Source organism: Aquila chrysaetos, chromosome 16 (genome assembly GCF_900496995.4).
Source record: "Aquila chrysaetos chrysaetos chromosome 16, bAquChr1.4, whole genome shotgun sequence".
Taxonomy (NCBI): domain Eukaryota; kingdom Metazoa; phylum Chordata; class Aves; order Accipitriformes; family Accipitridae; genus Aquila; species Aquila chrysaetos.
This window is the reverse complement of record NC_044019.1, coordinates 13,957,960-13,978,055: the sequence shown is the minus strand read 5'-3', so window position 1 is coordinate 13,978,055 and position 20,096 is coordinate 13,957,960. Positions and strand designations below refer to the sequence as shown.

At 43.3% G+C, this 20,096-nt stretch overlaps 2 protein-coding genes across 2 annotated transcripts; both read right to left on the bottom strand.

Moving 5' to 3' along the window:
• Positions 1-1,697: 1,697 nt before the first annotated feature.
• Positions 1,698-13,592, bottom strand: SAAL1 (serum amyloid A like 1). Its single transcript, XM_030038209.1, has 12 exons — positions 13,416-13,592; positions 13,035-13,148; positions 11,618-11,701; positions 9,014-9,093; positions 8,559-8,618; positions 8,197-8,312; positions 6,324-6,507; positions 5,963-6,045; positions 5,630-5,818; positions 5,015-5,211; positions 4,387-4,479; positions 1,698-3,783 (listed from the first exon to the last, which is right to left on the bottom strand). The coding sequence occupies exons 1-12, from the start codon at positions 13,530-13,532 to the stop codon at positions 3,691-3,693; spliced, it is 1,410 nt and encodes a 469-aa protein (XP_029894069.1). The 5' UTR covers positions 13,533-13,592; the 3' UTR covers positions 1,698-3,690.
• A 364-nt stretch (positions 13,593-13,956) lies between these two features.
• On the bottom strand, positions 13,957-20,005 carry LOC115351486 (serum amyloid A protein-like). Its single transcript, XM_030038215.2, has 4 exons — positions 15,532-20,005; positions 15,058-15,190; positions 14,609-14,747; positions 13,957-14,176 (listed from the first exon to the last, which is right to left on the bottom strand). Exons 2-4 carry the CDS (start codon positions 15,161-15,163, stop codon positions 14,035-14,037), a joined length of 387 nt encoding a protein of 128 aa, XP_029894075.1. The 5' UTR covers positions 15,164-15,190; positions 15,532-20,005; the 3' UTR covers positions 13,957-14,034.
• Between the last annotated feature and the right edge of the window lie 91 nt (positions 20,006-20,096).

Below are 20,096 nucleotides of genomic sequence, written 5' to 3'. Positions count from 1 at the left end.
GACATGTCAAGGAACTGCCGTGACTGAAAGATTCTGCTCTAGAAACAAAAGCAAATTCTTGAGTGAAAAAGATAACAGAGATACTGCTGCTTTTAAGTCTCAGGAACAGCCAAAATAAGGTTTGTGGGAAAGAGCAGAATTTCAAAACCAACAAACAAAACCACAGTAACTTATCCATACCTTTTCATACCAGTGTAATAACTATGAAGGTGGTTAACTTACAAATAAAGATTGGGGGTTTGGGGTTTTTTTTTGGTTTTTTTGCATGCAGCTTACAGCAAAAGGTAGTTAGTTACAACAGGTCAATCCTAACAACACATAATCTCATCGAAAAAGGAATCACCACAGCAGTTACAAGAAAATATGAATTAAAAAAGTAATGACAGACAATTAAGAAAGCAGAGTGACCTGAATATGGAAAAGCATAGAAAAGAACTTCCAAGCATATTAGGTTTCCTGGTTTAGTCCACCAGAAAGGACACGTTTGTGACATGAATATTAGGCAAGCATTAGGATATCAACAGCAGCAACAATCTCCTCGCACTGTCGGGGGAGCAGATGAAGCATTCCAGTATTGGTTTTTTTCCCCACATATCAAATTTCTTTGGGTTTATGGTGCTTTGCCCCACCAGGGAAAAGTTACTATGCAGGAAAAAGATGTCAAATGTACATAAAGTATGAGTCAAGAATGTTAGAAACCTAGCCTAATTTAAGATAAGGCCTTCCAGTCTGATTTCTACCTTTATTTTCTAGGTGTTCTCATGCCACAGTTCACACCCAGCTCTGTCCAAACAGGACCATGTTCCTGTTACTTTAGTTCAATGCTTCCGATACCCACTTCTTGTTCAGAGCTCTGCCCAAAGCAGTGACAAGTACTTCTCATTTTTCCCCAAACGAGGATGTTATGGAGGTAATCAGATCTTTGGTCTGGAAGAAAGCTGCTCGCCTGCTTGTACAGATAGATAACCATTCTGAATCAACTAGCCCAGAGATCTGGCTTGCCGGTCCGTGTCAAAGCATGGCTAGGAGAGGGAACAAAAAAACCCCCCAACAACCAAAAAACCAAACACCCCCCCCACCAAACCCAACACCATCAAAAAAAACGGACACAAGATGTTCACAAAGCACAGCCTAAGGGAGATCCCTGCTGGCAAGATGATAAAATACAGGCACACCATTTCCAAACACATCATTCACCTGCTATCACAAATAGTTTCTTCCACATCTGAATTCCAAAAAAATTGCACATTCACCTCGCATTCAGTTGGACACCAGCCTCTTGCTCCTGAAGACAGTGCTGCCCCACCTGTGCAGCACAGACAGCACAAGAGCAGCTGTTTGGGGGGGCAAAGGGGGAATTTGGTCTCCATTTCACCATGTTTATCAAGGATAAACATTCCCGGCATACTGGAATTATCATTCTGCTGAAGGGAGGCTGATGGACCCGTTTCTACAGCTGCTTCTACTGCAGAAGAGCGGGAGGATGGGACCCAGTGGGTTTCCCACTTATTGACATCAGTCATTTTTTCTACCACATGACAGGCTTTAGATACCATTCCACTTAGGCAATAATTTTATCAGGTAAATGATTTATCTCACCTACTCATTGTAATTACTGATACCACATTTAACAATTAATCACCCAATACTGGATATTTGTGCACTGAAAAGAAGAAGGAACAAAATAAAACAACAGATCTTGTCTCAGCTTTTTTGTACATTAAACAACTACTGCAAAATTTCAACAACTGCAACAAATTTCAAGAGACACAAACCACAAATAATTCTTAACTATGGTGGACTATCATAAAGATACTTATGATACACCTGGGGACAAACTAAGCTCAGAAAACTGTTAACGACTGGATGAGAGACACATAAACTTCCAGACCATAAAAATGACTAAGCAAAGAAAGCAAGAGAGAGTTAAAACGAATATCCAATGAAGGACAACATATTTTACAGGAAATTGGCATTATAAAGAGGTTCAATTTTCCTCTTACAAATGACATATTTGAGAGTAACAGACATTTCCAGTGACTCAGAAAACAAATTTAATTGCCCCTTAGAATGAAGGAAAGCGTACAGGTTTTTTTTTTTTAAAAAAGAAACTTTATTACAAATCTGTAGGTTTAAGAAAATAGCCCAAAATTGTCAAAGTAGTATGAAAAATGCTGTCATCCTATTCACAGTTACCAGTCTTCTCCAATAAACACAGCATACAAAAATTGATAGAAACCGTGGCAATTCTTTTCGGTGACACAAGTCAGATACTCGTAATTCTAAATCCCCTCCCGACAACTAAGATGCTGCTGGCAGCCCAAGGGAATGACTAAATTGCACTATTTTTGAAAACTGGAAGTTTGGATGAAAAGGCTATATACATAGACACATACTGGTTTTTACCACATGTACAGGTAACTCAGGGCAAACAAAACATGGCCCAGCACAATACTTAAAGTCTATAAAAACCTGGAGAGCCAGGGCACATGTGTATATGGTATTAAGTTATTCTCCATGCTCTGGTTCCCAATTTTCTTTTACATCTCAAACCTCGTAAAGACCAATTGTTTTGCACTCTCATTTACAGAAACAGTGAAGCTGATGTGTTGCTATACTGTCTTTTCAGACACAGAAAATGTTAGCTGCGCTGCACGCAGGCAGGTGATCTAAAAATGTAATGAAGTTAGAATGTAATATAACTGAAAGTGGGATTTTTAGAAGACTGTAGACTGAATTTACTGCAAGTGGCCTAACAACTTAAGCTCCTCTGAAAAACTGAGGCTAACATGGCATTTCTAATATCATTCACAGATAATTCGTAAAACACAGGAATGAGGAAAGAACTGTCTGATATATGTTACATTCCTAAACTCAAGTATAGACTGCTTTAAAAAAAGCAGAAAGTTTGCAAGTATGCCATGGATTAAATCCAAACCCGCCCTACAAGTCCAACTCTGGATAACTGGCTGCAATGGTTGGAAGCTGCAGCACAGACCACTGGTAACCATATTCTCAGATCCTTTAGACTGCACAGGACCTAGATGCCCCAACTCAGAGCTGCAATGTAGAAGAGGCTTCAATGTAAGAAGTGTGAAGATTTTAGAGGAGCAGGATGAAACATTTCTGTTACAATACCTGCTCGAGGTACTGATATGATCTAAAAGGTCGGGGGAGAAAAAAAACCCCAAACAACTCTGCAACTCTGTGTAATTAAACTCTTGTTTTTATCAGGTGCTTGAAGGTCCTTAGGCAGAGGACATCTGGGATTTCCCATTGATCAATCCTCCTTTTGCCAACAGCAACTTGGAAGAAACCAGCATCATGTTAAAAAAACTACTCAGTGCATTTCATTCATTTTGTTGTTTCAACTTAAGTTGAAAAGCACAGAATCAAGAGTTATTCAAAGAAAACTATGCTGCAGAAGAGCAATTAGAAATCAACAGTCTCTCATCACCAGAGCAAACAGGATGGAAGATGCAAAATTGAATTTACAGTAATTTCCTTCCCCATACAGACCAGATTAACCTTAGGTTAATCAGGGCTACCTGGAACACTTCTTAAAAGCCACCTGTTGGTAAGGAGGTTGTCTCATTCTCCTGCATTTTCTGAAAAGTTGATTTCTGAAACACTGTAATGAAACAGTCTAAAATCTTCATTCCAAAGAAGGAAAATAGTTCAGGTACATTCTTAGGCATGAACCTTCAGGCTTGGGAAACGTTTTTCTAGATTGTCAGCAAGTGTCTGATCAGCCTCACGCAGAACTTCAAGGAAACTCTCCACCTGGAAATAAATTGCAAACACACACATGCACAAAAAGTAAAAAAACCCAACCAAACAAACAAAAAAACCAACCAAAAACAACTTGCATGGAACACAGAATTCTTATACTCGGTATAGGGGGTCTTTCTACTTCTATATCTTCCCACCAACAGCAGCCAGCAGCAGTCACTGCAAAGAATAATGGAAAATGCTCCACAGTAGATCCCTCTCTCCTAAACCCCGCAATTTCAGTTGGTCTAAATTTTGAAACATTATCGCCTTCCCGAAACTCTTATTTTATTGTTTAAAAGTACACAAAGAAAAGCTCCCTATGAAAAATATTTAGAATAATTATTCTATAAAAATGTACAGGACAAATTTTCAGCTAGCATAAATTTGCAGACATCCATTCATTTCAGCACAGTTTGACCCTTGTATCCGCTGATGATGTAGGCAAAGCTCTGGCTGAAGTAAGCCAAAGGAGACAGACAGGGTACAACTGTTTAGAATGGCATATTACTCCTGTCTGAGCAATTCTGTCCTATTTCTACATCTGATTCTGAAAGGTCTTGCCACCCACATAGTATTTTTTCAGCTATGTTAAAGACCTTGTCAAACACTCACCGATGCGAAATACAGAGGTAAGAGGTTCTGAAACGCACAGGAACATGTCTGTTCATTTAAATGTCCCTGGTGTAGTCCTTCTAACGTATTTTCCTGGAAAACAAAATGAGAAATACAACTAGCATGTCACAAACAGTTGTCGAAAGAACAAACTCAAAATTGTGCACACAGTGTCTACAGTATGCGCTTCGTTCTCAAAAATGGGTAAAACAACCAGAACTTACAGTTCTCAGAGAATGCCAGATGTAGCTAATACAAAAAGGTGTGAAAGCTCACGCATCACAAGTCTCAATCTGAATGCTCCCATAATAAAAAAGTGCAGCTGAGAGAAGTAGTCTATATATTGATATTCTTTCTTTTCCTTAAATAAATGGGTTTTCATTCAAAAGAAATGGCAACATACACCTAGAGAATTTACCATACAGAATCCCAGCCCTGAAGGTGCACACCTCAAAAAACCTGTGTCCCTGCCATCTCACACACATGCTGCTACTCACCTTCTGATTGATTCTCTAATGAATTTCCAGTATGCAACTTCACTTGCACAGAAAAATGCCCACGTTCATAGTAATGTCTTTTTTCTTACCTACCATGCAGAAACCCCTCTTAGAATTTTGTTTATTCTTACCTTGGTCAGTTCTTGAAGCATATTGGAAAGTAATTCACAGCAAATATCCTTCAAAATTTTTAAATGGAAATCTTCCTCATTTACATCGGCCCTTCCAGTCTCTCCTTGTTCAGACTCCTTTGAATTATCAACAGATCTCTTCCCACAGCCCTCCATGTATTGTAAGATACGAATCAAGCTCCCAATCAGAGGCATATCTAATATAAAGTAACAAGAAAATGGAAGTTTAACACTGAAAATTTTTCCCCATCCTTTCAAGGCATTAGAATTTTGAAACACACCACAAGATTTTATACAAAAGCTATAGGAATCTATATTTTGACAGTGTTGTGTTTTGTCATTCAAAGACTGTTTTAAAGAAGCAAGTGGAAATGTAATAGAAAATCAAAACCATTTTTTCTGCAAGCTAACCTGTATCTATGAAAAGTATATACCAGGGGTAAGGAATATGAGAAGGAAAATGTCTCTAGTAGTAACTCAAGAGAGGCTAGTATGTTTAATTTGCATCCAGATAATCCTATCTGATGAACCAAACCAACACATCTTTTTGTAAAGAAAAAAAAAACCAAAAACAAACCAACAAAACAAAAGAAAACAGAAAAAAGCACGACTTGCTTTTCCTCATCTTGGTATATTCTTGTTCTGTCTGTGAAGCAAACATAGCAGACAGCACGGACAAAATAGAGGCCAATACAGTCTTCTGCTCCTGCACAATAATTGGTGGATCGTCTGGTTGGCAAAGTTCATGGCAAACGAGGTCATAAAGCAAACTCCAAGTCTCTTTTCCTCCATCAGGAGCCTGCACTTGAGAAAGAAAGAAAGAGAACCCACCAACCCAACAAATTTAATCTAGGTACATGAATTATTTTTCTCCCCATTAAATATCTGATGATCTAGAAGTTACTGCTGTTCTTGGTCCCACTGTACGTAGCTATTCAAGTGTCTTACCAATAGCCTGAATACCCTCATCCACTGTGGTCAGGAGCTGCAAAATATGCATATAAACATCAAGTCCTTCTGGATTATCTGATCTGCACAGAACAAACGAAAAAACAAAGACAAATTAAAGATCTGACTACTGAGTTTATATTCTGTGTGTTTTGAACACACAGAAGACTATCAGCAATCACTGCCATTCTCTCTGCTAACAAACTAGTTGACTCATTTCAAATTATAACTACAGGAAAATGTATTCTAGTGATCTGTCAAACTACGCAGCTCCCAGTGAAATCAAGATGTTTACACACAGGCCTTAACAAGGTTATAAGGAGTCTCCCCAGCCATGAAACCAAAAAGAAATCTCACATACCGGACTTGTTTGGCTGCTTCAAGTATACAGGGCACAATCTTAAAATCTGGAAGTTCTTCAGGGGAGTCATCTACAGATGGTCCCACAGACCGACAAGTGCCATTTTTAATCCAGTTTAACATTAGCTCTTCATCTAGATCAAAGAGTTTGTCCACTACTTCACCTACTTTTACCAGCAATTCAACTGCACAAGAAAGAATGTGTAAATTTCAACAAAAATAAAAACCAAGAGCAAAAATTAGCTCACAACATGCTAATATATAAAAGTATTCAGAGCAAATTCAGTGCTGAAATATATTAGTTTTGTTCACGACCTACTCATGATGTTTAATTCCTTTTTGCTGCACAGCTCAGGCGAAGAGCTTGATAAACAGGAATTCTATGAAAGATCACTGACACCTTCTACCTTATCATGCCATTTATGAAGCAGGAACTTGATTCTGCAGAGACTTCATATTCCTGAAAAGTTGCAACTTCTGCTTCTGAAGTAAAACTTTTCCAAGATTTGTCCCTAAATATGCAGGTTTCTGCTAATCTTACACCTGCGAATCTGCATTTTACTTAAGTAGATCTGTGATTTCAATTGGATGGAGCAGGATTTCTGAGGATTGTCATTAAAAAACCACAACCAAACTGAAAAAGCTAGATTATTAGGATTCCTAGACAAATGATAACTGCTGTTACAATTGAGTTGGACGCAAAACATAAATGCTATTCAAAGTATTTTCGTTATTAGGTGCTTAGTGTGGTTTCTGCTAAATTAGTGCTAAGATTGATTTCTGTACCACTGACTGCATACCCAAAGGCTGTGCAGTATTCAGCTGCCATTCTGTGCTTGTTTTGGCTGGGATAGAGTTAATTTTCTTCATAGTAGCTGGTATGGGGCTGTGCTTTGGATTTGTGCTGAAAACAGTGTTGGTAACACAGGGATGTTTTCGTTATTGCTGAGCAGGGCTTACACAGAGTCAAGGACTTTTCTGCTTCTCATCCCACCCCACCCGCAAGCAGGCTGGGGGGACACAAGGAGTTGGGAGGGGACACAGCTGGGACAGCTGACCCCAACTGACCCAAGGGATATCCCAGACCATAAGTCATCATGCTCAGCATGTAAACCTGGGGAAGAAGGAGGAAGAGGGGGGACGTTTGGAGTTATGGCATTTGTCTTCCTGAGTAACAGTTACGCGTGACGCAGCCCTGCTGTCCTGGAGACGGCTGAACACCTGCCTGCCGATGGGAAGTGGTGAATGAATTCCTTGCTTTGCTTTGCTTCCGTGAGTGGCTTTTGCTTTACTTATTAAACTGTCTTTATCTCAGCCCACGAGTTTTCTCACTTTTACTCTTCTGATTCTCTCCCCCATCCCACCAGAAGGGGAATGAGCAAGCGGCTGCGTGGTGCTCAGTTGCTGGCTGAGGTTAAACCACGACACATTCAGAGTAACTGAATCATTCCTCCAGTTCACATTCCACAAGTATGGTAGTTTAAAAAATAGAAAATACCCATCTGATTTGAAAAAAGAATTTAAATGAGGTTTTGTTTCAATGCTCAAAAATGACACATGTATATCCCTGAATGAGGACTATGTCATTTCCTTTACTGTGCCAAATAACAATTTCTTCTATTAGACTTATTTTGATTCCCCCACAGAGCTTTCTTCTTCCTCTATGAGTGCTTTTCTGGTTGGTTTTATATATATTTATAAACCTGCAAAGGCAGGACAAGTTTATTTTGGTGTCCTTTAAATTCATGAGGTTTACTTTATTTTAAAGAAATTCTGTACTCCCAATTGAAAATATCTGTCTTTGAAATTGCATACTTAAGTTCTTTTTTTTTCTGCGAACACCCACTAACTCCCAGCTTGTTTTGGCAACTTACCATTTGTAGAGCTGGACATGATAAAGCAAACACAGTCATACACAGAAGGGTTCTCTCGGATTCTCTCAACCCACACATTGGCCACCTCAGGCTGGGAGAGGCAAGTTAACAACAACCTAGAAAAGAATTGCCCATTTAACAAATTAGAAGCCAATTCATTTATTTTAGCTGTACAAGTGTAAATCCAAAATAATGAGAATGATGTGACAGAAACAGAAATACAGCTCACAGCAAATAGATTCCAGAACAATGTGGAAATCATAAAAGGATAGGATGAGAGGATAATAAAATAGTGAGCCCACTTGTCAACTTTCTTCCCAGGCAACTACACTAATAATGCATTGATTTCGGAGATATCCTACCTGCTTGTTTCCAGAAGAGTTGGGGAGTCTGAATCACACAAACGTTGCAATAACACTTGGCTTTAAGGAGGAAATGTAAGATAAAAGTTAATAAAAATCTATCTTTGTTTAAAAAAAAAAAGTTATAAAAAGGTTAATTCCATAGCTGCAGCCATGTTTTAGATTAAAACCAGCTTTTCCTGACTGTGCATGCATTTCCAGTGTTCAAGATTGCCAAACTTAGAAATTAAAGATTCAAGAACTTGACTGGTGATTAAAAACAAAAATAAATAGCGGTCTGTATCCTTTTTTTTCTTCCTTCACTGAACACTTGCCACACAAATACAGTCAGACAAAAAGGTGTGAATGAAGATGAGGCATGGCAGGCAAACTTAGTTCCTTCTGTAACATGTATTTCATGATTGTGAGCTCAGAAAAGCAGTACTCATGCATGTATAAAGCACATATATGCTTACCCAAGATTCTCATCTTTACTGATGGACATGCATATGTCTTGGAAACAGGCCATATTTCCTAATATTCCCACACAGATTTCCTGAGAAGTCAAAACACAGTATAATGAGGCAACTGCAATGCAGTTCACCATTTTATTTCCACAGCCATAAGACAAAAGTAAGAAAGGTTCAAAGACATTTTTCAGTTTGATTTCCAAGTTCTTATGACCCACCAATTTCAAGACAGAGATACAGATTTTTCTACAGGATGCTATTAGACTAGCCTAAAATATACTTATGACAGGTACTATTCAGATATTTAGGTATTAAGGTGTTCCATAAAAGCAAATACATCTTGAAATCAACTTTGCTTGCATATTCTATATACACCATTTTGAAGCTAACCTGGCATCCCTATTATTAAAGCAATAAAGAGTCCTAAGAACAAAAATATCACCACGTAAGCGCAACCCTCACAGATATTCACTTTCTCCCATAAGAAAAAGGTCTTAATACAAGCTTCCAGCAAAGCCCACTTTCTGATTGCAGAGATAAAAAAAAAACCCCAACACCCAACCAAAAGCAGTGCATCCCATTAGAATATTCATGCCTAGACAATCATTAAAAGGATGCACACTTCTACACAGGTGACCACAAAAGCTCTGAAGTACCTGTGGGTGACTGGTGCTAACACAGAATGTCCTGGGGATCATTCATTTTCAGCAATTTAAAGTTGGATATCAACTCTCACCACTCAAGGTTATCTTCTTAATTATTAACATGCTATTACCTCTGCTAAATTACAGCTGACGCTCTAGCAGACACTATTTCAAGAAAGTAGCTGTGATGACCAATTCGCACTCGCTTCCAAATTTTGGTTGTACTTTCAAAACACAAAGTACTGAACTTTCAAAGCCCTACATGCCTCTACTCATCTCCTCAAGTAAAGCGTCTGGTAACTTCAGAGAAAGGGGATCTGTACCAAGACTGAATACCTTTGAAAACCCTATCTTAAATCCTATAGTACACTGTGTCATACAAGCTGCAACACAATGACATCAAAACAAAGGGAGAAAAAAAAAAAAAAGTATCAAGTATTGGTGTCTAACAGTTCCGAACCTCCAAGATTACTTTTTGTATTGGGTTTGCGTGGCAAGGTTTTGGTAGCAGGGGGGCTACAGGGGTGGCTTCTATGAGAAGCTGCTAGAAGCTTCCCCCGTGTCTGTAGAGCCAATGCCAGCCAGCTCCAAGACAGACCTGCTGCTGGCCAAGGCCGAGCCCATCAGCGACAGTGGCAGCACCTCTGGGATAACATATTTAAGACAGGGAAAAAGTTGCTGCAGAACAGAAACTGCAGCTGGAGAGAGGAGTGAGGACATGTGAGAGAAACAACCCTGCAGACACCCTTGCAAGGTCAGTGAAGAAGGAGGGGGAGGAGGTGCTCCAGGCGCCGGAGCAGAGATTCCCCTGCAGCCCCTGGGGAAGACCATGGTGAGGCAGGCTGTACCCCTGCAGCCCACGGAGGTCCACGGTGGAGCAGATCTCCACCTGCAGCCCGGGGAGGACCCCACGCCGGAGCAGGTGGATGCCAAAAGGAGGCTGTGACCCCGTAGAAAGCCCGCGCTGGAGCAGGCTCCTGGCAGGACCTGTGGCCCCATGGAGAAAGGAGCCCACACTGGAGCAGGTTTGCTGGCAGGACTTGCGACCCTGTGGAAGGGACCCACACTGGAGCAGTCTGTGCCTGAAGGACTGCACCCCGTGGAAGGGACCCACGCTGAAGCAGTTTGTGAAGAACTGCAGCCCGTGGGAAGGACTCATGTTGGAGAAGTGCGTGCAGAACTGTCTCCCATGGGAGGGACCCCACGCTGGAGCAGGGGAAGAGTGAGGAAGAAGGAGCGGCAGAGACATGTGATGAACTGACCACAACCCCCATTCCCTGTTCACCTGTGCTGCTCGGCGGGGAGGAGGTAGAGAATTTGGGAGTAAAGCTGTGCCTGGGAAGAAGGGAGGGGTGAGGGGAATGTGTTTTAAGATTTGGTTTTATTTCTCATTACCCTACTCTGATTTGATTGGTAATAAATTAAATTAATTTCCCCAAGTTGAGTCTGTTTTGCCCATGATGGTAACTGGTGAGTGATCTCCCTGTCCTTATCTCGACCCACGAGCCTTTCATTGTATTTCCTCTCCCCTGTCCAGTTGAGGAGCAGAGAGATAGAGTGGCTTGGTGGGCACCTGGCATCCAGCCAGGGTCAACCCATGGCACTTTTCTAGGTCTGACTTAAAAAATTCATGACTATTTCTGCTCAGTAATCATGAAACAAATAATGAAAAAAAGGTCAGTCTTCACAGGTTTTTATAACAAGCCTTGTAACTACATTCGATAAACTTAGTCCTTCATCAGTAATGACATATATCAGCTTCAGCATCGCTGAAATACTTACTGATTAGACCATATTAAAAACACTGCAAAAAAGCATTTTAAACTTTGATTTTGCATTTTCTCCTTGTTTCCCTAATGTATTCAAACATGCAATGGGAGGAGGATGGAGATAGGTGCAAATGCATGTACAGAGCTATTTACTATTGCTATTAATATGGGACCGCTTTTTGACAGCCTATACTTACAGTAAGGCGAGGGCATTTTGACTTGGCAAAAACTCCCATGAATATATCAGGGGCGTTGAACTCCTGAAGAAATAAAGCAACATCCTGTGGAGAAAGTGAATGGAGAAGTAAACGGACTTCTACAATTTCCAAATGCAAAATCAAACCTTTTCTCACAGCACAAGGACTCAGTCGAAGAGATGTCAAACTCACTACAAGAGATCAGTTATTTCCCAACAGTTAATACCAATAATCCTTGCTTTTCAATGGGAGAAGATCAGCAAGCCCCTATGGTGATTCAGGATGCCAGTGATTTGCTATACAATGAGCCAAAAAGTCACATTTAGTTTCTTTTGCTCTCTCTCAACAGAGGGTCAGAGGCCCTAAGTCAGAATTCAGCAAGTATCATGTTTTCAGACAGTGACATCACCCAGACATACAAAAAGAAACAAGGGAAGGGATTACCATTAGCACTTGATCAGACCATACAGAAGAGGAAACCTCCTCATTTTACCACATTAAACCACAAAATTAGTTCTCTATTTGGGAGTAAAGGACACATCTTCCATGTTTATTTGAAACATCTAAACAAAGAGCCAGGGAATAAAATAATAATTAAACTAAAAAAAAAAATCTCTTACTTGAGAATTTGTTCCAGCATTTGAGAATGTTGAGAAAAAGACCAAAAAGCTATGTTACATTGCCACTGTGAGCCTGTAGCTAAACTTTAAAAGGTTGTTATCTATCAGAGAAAACTACACTTACCAGCAGGATGCATTACAATTGCTAGAGGGAAAAAAGCCTGTTTATAGAGATGACATCAATATTATCTCCATAATCAAGCTGCTGAAGATACAGGCTATGCACCTGAGTTAATTTCAGCTACAGCTAAGGTGCTGTCTTCAAATAACTCTGAGCTTCAGTTCAACCCCTGCACATAATACAGAAAGCCAACAGGTGTGAATATGGCCCCATTTATGCCAGCTGACCCTAAAAACCAGCACCACAGGATCCATTAGACACCTGGAGGGAAGGTTAGGCAGACCACCTTGTTTCTTTCACATTCGCACACAACTCTGCTTTACATCCTCAAACAGCAGCACAGAGCCCAGCAGCTAGGACACAACAAAAGCCCTGCTTTTGCAAACTAGTGCTGGGCTTAAGAGAGCACACAACTTACTTGCTCGTCTTGAAAAGCAGCCTTCGTGATGAGCCTGCTTAATGCCAATTCACCACACCTGCCCTGCCTAATGACTCACAGCGCGCTGCCAGCCAAACCAGAGAATAATCAACACCGTCGAAATCAGAAAGCTGACCGAGCCCACGTAATTCTGTGCCTTCTCCCATTTCCAGAAGGATTCTGACCGAACACCGAGGGCAGAAGCCAGCCGTAGCTCTGCACCACCCTTGAGGTCCGACCACTGCCCATCGCTCCTACCTCGTCCATCGACATGTCCCACACTCTGCAAATGTCATTCTCCATCTCTTCATCCAGCTCCGTCTGGATTCCCCCGGGACTCACGGTGGGCTCCGTCTTCTCGGGGCTAATGACCTGAGAGAAAACGGGGGTGGGGGCGCACACGGGGGGGGCGGCGGTACGTGAGCTACGAGCATACGACAGAGAAACGCCACGAAACATTAACAACGACCCATCGCTTCGGTCGCGGTGCAAAAAAAACCCCACACAACCAGGAAACCGGCGCGCCGTGTGGGGGTGTGTGTGTCCCGGTAAGGGTCGCACCGCACCCGCGAGGCGCTGACCGTTACCGGGCCCGCCAGCCTCTTCCCTCACGGCGCCCCCGCTCCCGCAGGCCCGCACCTCGATGAGGCGGGTGAGGATGCTGAACAGCCAGTGCTTGCTGTACACCGTGTTCCCCACCGCGTCGCCCTCCTCCTCCTCCGCCTCGCTGGAGGGCGGCGAGGGGTTACGGTCCATGGCGGCCCGCCACAACCGCGCCGGCGCCAACGAGGCGGCAGCGGCGGCCAGAGCGGCGCCGGGGCAGCGCCCCGCAGCGCCCCCTGCCGGGGCGGGGCGCCGCGCGGCGCCGGGAGGACACCCCCCAACAGCCGGGGCGGGGCCCTCGCCGCCCCTCAGCGCCCGGCCCGGCACGGCGGGACGCGGCCGTGGCCGCCGCCGCCGCCTCCTCCGCGGAAAGCGGCCCCCGAGGCTCCCGGGGAGGCCGAGGCAGACCTCTCGCCCCTCGGCAGCGCCGGTGGCCCCCGTGACGCCCCGACACCGGCCCGCGGGGACGCGCACGGGGAGCGCGCCCACCCGCCGGGGCGTCCCGCTCCCCTCGAAGCCGGCGCTGGGAGTGGAGGTCCCCACCCAGAAGGAAGGGAGGCGAGCCAGCAGGCAGCGGTTTACGGGAGAATTTCTTTATTGGGCTGCACAGAGGAGGCGTAACAGGGGAGCAGAGATGGCCTCCCGGGGGGCAGCGCTAGTATTTGCTGGGGAGGCCCGCAGGTCTGTAGCGGTTGGGATCCCCGCCGCTTCTGCCCCACTCATTCGCCTCTTGGTCAGCTCGGGTGTCTTCCGCGCCTCTGCCACTCCCTTTGCTTTGGGATATTTCCCGGGCATCGCTAAGAGAAAGAAAAAAGGCCACCTGAACCAACCGGCATTTAACTCCACTTTGCATCGATTTCCTCGCTCACGTAAAACTAGCTTTTCCACAGGACTTCTCAAAGCGAGATGCAAACGCATATTCAGTCCTTGTCCGAGAACCACAGTGGAATCCATAACTGCTGTGTCAGGAAATGAACCAGCAAGGAAGGAGTTCCTTCTCACCAGAAATGCAGAGGTGAGGAATCTGCCTTCTGGGGAAGGCTCAAGCTCGTGTGGGAGGAGAGGCACCATTCCTATAGAGACAGCCTGTTCAGACATTAACTGCTTCCCCTCCCCTCCACTGTCTTTCTAGGTCAAAAGCTGAGTACAAGTCAAAAAGGACTTCACTCTAACTGGAATGCCTGAATCCCTAGTAACTCACTGTTAACAAGCCAAATACGCTCCATTACCTGATCACTTTGGCTGCCCAAGCACCGCCAGGTCCTCTTTGGGCAGCATCATAATTCCCACGAGCATGGAAATATTTGTCGGCACCTTTATAATTTGCCTCGCGCATGTCCTGGTATGCTCTGAGCATATCCCATGCCCCTGAAGAAAGCAGAGAAACAGAGATGATGTTGACTTTAAAGAGTCATCAGTTAAGTCCATTTCAGCCAGGAGCTGAAAGGCCCAGTAACACGGAGAGGCACTTCTCCACATCAGCCTTTGCACAGGGGCGTGCCCATGGAAAGGGCCTGCGGGGGCTGATCAAGGCCATCTTCCAGCAGCAGAAACCAGCGGGGTCCCTAATGTGAAGCTGCGGACCTCCCACCTCTGAGGACTGCGTCCCTTAACTGCCAGTAACCTGTGCTCGGGGAGGGGGCTCCCGAGAGAAAGACCTGCAGTAACAGCAGCTTACCTCCCACTGCATCCCGGACAAATTTTCCACCTCGGACTAGAAGCGGCCTCTCAGCACTTGTGCACAGAATAAAGGAGAGCAACACGAGGCAGACACAGAGCCTCATGGTTCCTGGCCCAAGCCTGACACGGAGCTGTCGGACACACAATTAGAGAGATGAGCAGTTCTGGAGCACCTTTGAGAGACTGTTGCCACAGCATCCATCACACCCATAGCTGTGCCTGGACAGCTGCCCCAGCGCTGATGGCTGGGGAACCCGCTTCTCCCCTCACAAGGAGAGATGCCCTCTGTGTGACCACAAGCTCAGCTAAGGACTCCCCAACAGAGGCAGATGGACATGAGAAACTTGCATTTTAGCATTCCCTGCTGCTCCTGTCATGAATACAGAAAAGCCCCCCCATGCTAAAGCATTAGTCCTGTTTTAGTCCAGCTAAAAACACAGCATATAGCTCACAAATTCAGAATATCACTCACCACTGCAGAAAGGCAAAGCCAAAGGAGGGGAGCTTGTCTTGTGTGCTCTCAGACTCAGAGAGGATATTTATAAGCAATTCAAACTCCTCAAAAGAGGAAATTGGAAAGGATATCCATGGCTGGGAATTCCCCACAACCACCCCACTTCCGAAACTGAAATCATTACAGTAACCCTGTCCTTGTCATTACTGTAAGTTCATAGCTCCTGTTACACAATTTTTTAGAAAGTATGTGGTGTTTCTTCAGCTGTCCACAGGACTATTTGCTCCTCATAACAAGCAGGATGAGAAACTGCCTTGAAGACTGATGTGTTCTGTGTGCTTGAAGTGTTACAGTTGACTTAAGGGTGACACTTTTGTTCAGCTCTTGTGCCGGACAGAGCTCGGAGGAGAAGGCACTCCTCCTGATCATCTGCACTGTACGTTGAAGCACAAGGTCAGGTCTGTGTTTGTGCACGAGGAGTGGTCAGCTGCATTACCACAATGGCTGCAGAAACTGCTAAGCAAAATTCCCATGCGTGCTGGGATGAAAAGATGGATCCCAGAGTTGATAGAATGGAAAACGTGAAATGTTGCTTTTAACTCCACTGCAAAACAAACTGCAGACACCTATGTCCCTGCTGATACTGCTTCAAGATAGCACACACACCCCCCCCCCACCATAAAGAAGGCCTGAATGGTTCATCCTGCCTTTGCTTGCTCTCACAGATCCTTCTCAAGGGGCTTCCAGCCATCCTGCTGCAACAGTGGCTCAGTGGGGCTCAGGTGGGCTAAACTAAGGAAGTTGTGATGCAGCAGTAAACATTTTATCTAAGGGGAAGTTCAGATCCATACAGCCACAACTCTGCTAGATTTTAAGATCGATATTTTAACTGTCAGGCCCTATTAGCATGGTTCACAGTTTGAGTATCCACTGTGCTCTCTCTTAGGAGCCTGCTTGCTTCCCTTTGTTAACAACTGACACAACTGTTTCCACTGCAGAAAGCTCTGGGTTTGAGTGCAGTTGCACTGTAGAATGAATGTGCAGAAATGTCTCCCCATTGTGTGGTCTCATACATGATTTAACAAGTCTAAGAGAACTTCTTTAAATTCTCTGCAGAAGAGATATGTGTAGTAGCCCCAGTCACAACTCCATCACTTTAAACAAGTAGCTGCTGGAAACAAAGGGCAGAGGCACAATGTAAAAGAGGTGCAATAACGAACAGCTAATAAAGTGCCAGCAGCTAACTTCCTTGGGCATCACTAGACTTCAGACAATAATTTAGCTTAGGGGAAGAAGAAGAAACACTTTCCACAGACAGGCCTGGAACGGCAGGACAGATATTCTCTAGTATACTGTATCTCTGAATGGAACGATTTGAGACGAGAATCTAAACCCCAACCCAATGGACAAGGAAACCTTGCAAAAAGCAGGCAGCCAGGCACATAATTTTGTCCCCTGCCACCCGGGAACCTGATACTTTGCAGTGTAACAGCTCAGTTAGGGCAGAGACTGGAAGGCTGTGGTTTGCTGCAACTCTGTTCACATTCTAGCGATGACTTACGCCCTTACAGTACGTCAGCTCAAGTGCCTTCTCTGCTGGCCGCAAGTAGCCCTGTCTGTCTCTTTTTGGTTTTGATTTTAAAAAAACCAAAAACAAACTGGAAAATTATACCTGTAAGTTGGGGTACAGGCTCACTAACGCATGTGCCATTTTGGCCAGGGATCTAGAACAGAGCATTGCCTTCAGAACTGACTTAAGGAACTTTTCCCTACAAGAGCTTAGACATTTTGGACCATAGAGGATGTTTCTGAGTTTTCCGATGTGGCCTGATGCGTTTCACATTCTCTCCAAACCAAAAGTTTCTGCAAAGAGCACAAACATGAGGATAATTGCGAGGTAGGCAGGCGCTGGAGGGGATCTTTAAAAGATCTTGGATTGCATCCTCCTGACTTGTCTCCAACAAGGAAGGCAGCAGCAGTGACAACAATGCTAGAGCTTCCTACCAGTAACTGAGATAAAGCACCAGCTTTGTGCTTCAGCAAATAACAGCCTGAGCACTGCTTGTCCATAGCCTCTTTGCCTGCTTTCCAGGACACAGCTCTCGGCCCACAGAAACAAGCTGCAGCCAAAACCGTTGCTTTTGCAACACAAATAGGCAAGCTGCCTCTGAGCATGTAGAAGGGTTTGAATGGAATATTCCTTCCTGGCCCAGCACTAAAACAGAGCCTGCGTGTGCACACTGGCTAAACATAACATATATAGGGGCACCTAGGAGACCCTTTTCTAGGTTTGTACATATACTTAAGATGAAAAGCAACCTCAAACTGTTTGCCCTTTAACTCTAACTATCTACGAATGTAAGCTACATTCTGCAATGTAGGTATTTTGTAATCTAAAAAAATCTCAGCTTGAGAAAGGGGACAAGGCGAATTCCCAGCTCAGGCACAGTAATAGATGTAGTCACCCCTTATTCTGGGAAGTAATAGCACCTTATCCAAGTTTACATGGGCAATAATTCACTTCAGGAGTTTTGCCATGCTGCTGTATGGAATATTTACTAGCATTGGCCTCAGATTTATAGACATGTAGAGCAACTGCAAACTTGGCCCCTCTTCAAGAAGCAGTTTGCATATGCAGATATTTATTTTAAATAAAATTTATTTCACCAGAGGTTTTGATGATAATTCTAATGGTGAAATAATGTTTTGAAGCAGTTATGAGGCTTTTAGATATTTGGGGGGGTGGGGGGGAAAGACCAACAACAAACCCAACACTGCTTCTACTTAATATTGCTCCAGGCAAAGCCCCCTTTATTCATTTCTGCTCTTCAAGGGTCCCCTCCACCAACAGTCACCAAAACCAAAAGATGAGCCGCAGCTCATCTGCTCCAGCAGAGGCTGGATTAAAATATCAGCAGTGTATGCTTAGCTGGCTGACAAGAGCCAGTAGGGGCTGTAGCTTTAGGATGAGGGCATTGCTCTGTACAACCATAACTTCTAAATAGAAGACCATTTCATTTCACAGTCCCCTCACTTACCCATATGAGATGAAAACATGTGCATCAAGAATAGGAAACACTGATTTTCCAACTCCTCTTCAGAGTAAATTCTTACTCTTTATTGGCAGCCAAGTGAGTTGAAATCAACACAAGCTCACTTTAGACACCAAATTTGAACAAACGCTTCCCATTATGTTAGCTATATGACAGTTCTGACACAAAGTTAAAAAAAAACCCCTCTGAATGCAAAGTGTATGATTTATTGTAAAAAAAACCCAAAAGCCCCAACCCTCACTCAAAGTTAATCAAGTGTACAAAACCCCCACAGAAGTAAGGAGGAGATTGCTGCGTACACAAAATACACAGAGCAAATAAAGCGGAACCTTAGAGACAAGCCAGGTACATTCTGGGAAAGCCAGCCAACTTCCTCTAAGGAGGGCAACACAAGTACTCAGCTAAAGCTGTACTACATTCACACGCTTGTAATGGAGTTAGTTAAACACAACAGCCACTGAGCTCACTTGGCAGGTAGGAGAACAGGCACCAACATCTGATTTGTTTAACCTCACCACACACTGCAGGTGCCTGGCTCCTATTCCAAGTCTTTCAGTAAAAGCATGGAGTGTTTCCAACAGAAGGATCTGTGCTGTTTCCAATATCAAAAATCTAAACCCCAAAAGATTTAAAGTTTTCTTTTTTTGGAATTAGTTCTGTATTGGCTTTTCCATAAGCAACACTATTAACAGATGAAAGCCTGCCACTAATTGACTCCCTCTATCTTCATTTTCTCTAGTGAAGTAACCAACCCTCCATAATAAAGTCTTTTCTTGCAATTGAGATAAAATAGACTGCACCTCTCAAAAGTCTGGAGGTTTTATTACTAAAGTCCTATTTTCATTAAAATAAAAGCATTATTTTGCACCACTACAAGTGCTGCAAAACTACATAAAAAGCTGCATTATATATTGTCATTTCATGACAAAATTATGGATTTAATAATAAATTTAGTTCCAATGCATGCATTAATTTTTTGTTTAAATGACATTTGTGAAAATGAAATATTGACCAGACACCGTGGCCTTCTGTTAAAAATGTGAGAGTCTTGACAGCAAAGAGGGCGAAAACTAGAAGCCTAAAAAGAAACTTGTTCAAAGATGTATTAAGTGCAGAAAGAGTGCTGGTACAAAGCATAGTTCTGTAAATGAGAAATAAAATCCAAGTGATTTTATAGATCTTCATATTCTAGCAGATACTTAAAAAGACTTCTTGACAGCATCCATCTAAAAATACTTATCCAAACCTTCAGCTTTTAGAAAGGTTATTAAAATAAGACATGCAGTCCTCACTTTCCAAAACGTCAAAATTCATTGTGAAATTACCAAAGTTTACCCAGACTTTAGTAAAGCCTTTGACAAACACTGTTTCCCACAGCATTCTCCTGGAGACACTGGCTGCTCATGGCTTGGATTGGCATACTCTTCACTGGGTAAAAAACTCACTGGATGGCCATACCCAAAGAGTTGTGGTGAATGGAGTTAAATCCAATTGGCAGCCGGTCACAAGTGGTGTTCCCCAGGGCTCAGT

Bases quoted from the DNA above. Each gene is read 5' to 3' on its own strand.
- SAAL1 (XM_030038209.1), bottom strand. From the start codon at position 13,532: ATGGACCGTAACCCCTCGCCGCCCTCCAGCGAGGCGGAGGAGGAGGAG. The intron at 5,819-5,962 runs GTAAGACACTTG...TTCTTTCTCAAG, and splicing joins TGAGGGTATTCAGGCTATTG to TGCAGGCTCCTGATGGAGGA. The intron at 3,784-4,386 runs GTGAGTGTTTGA...ATTTATTTCCAG, and splicing joins TACCTCTGTATTTCGCATCG to GTGGAGAGTTTCCTTGAAGT.
- LOC115351486 (XM_030038215.2), bottom strand. From the start codon at position 15,163: ATGAGGCTCTGTGTCTGCCTCGTGTTGCTCTCCTTTATTCTGTGCACA. The intron at 14,748-15,057 runs GTAAGCTGCTGT...TGCTTTCTTCAG, and splicing joins TGTCCGGGATGCAGTGGGAG to GGGCATGGGATATGCTCAGA. The intron at 14,177-14,608 runs GTAATGGAGCGT...TCTTTCTCTTAG, and splicing joins TGGGCAGCCAAAGTGATCAG to CGATGCCCGGGAAATATCCC.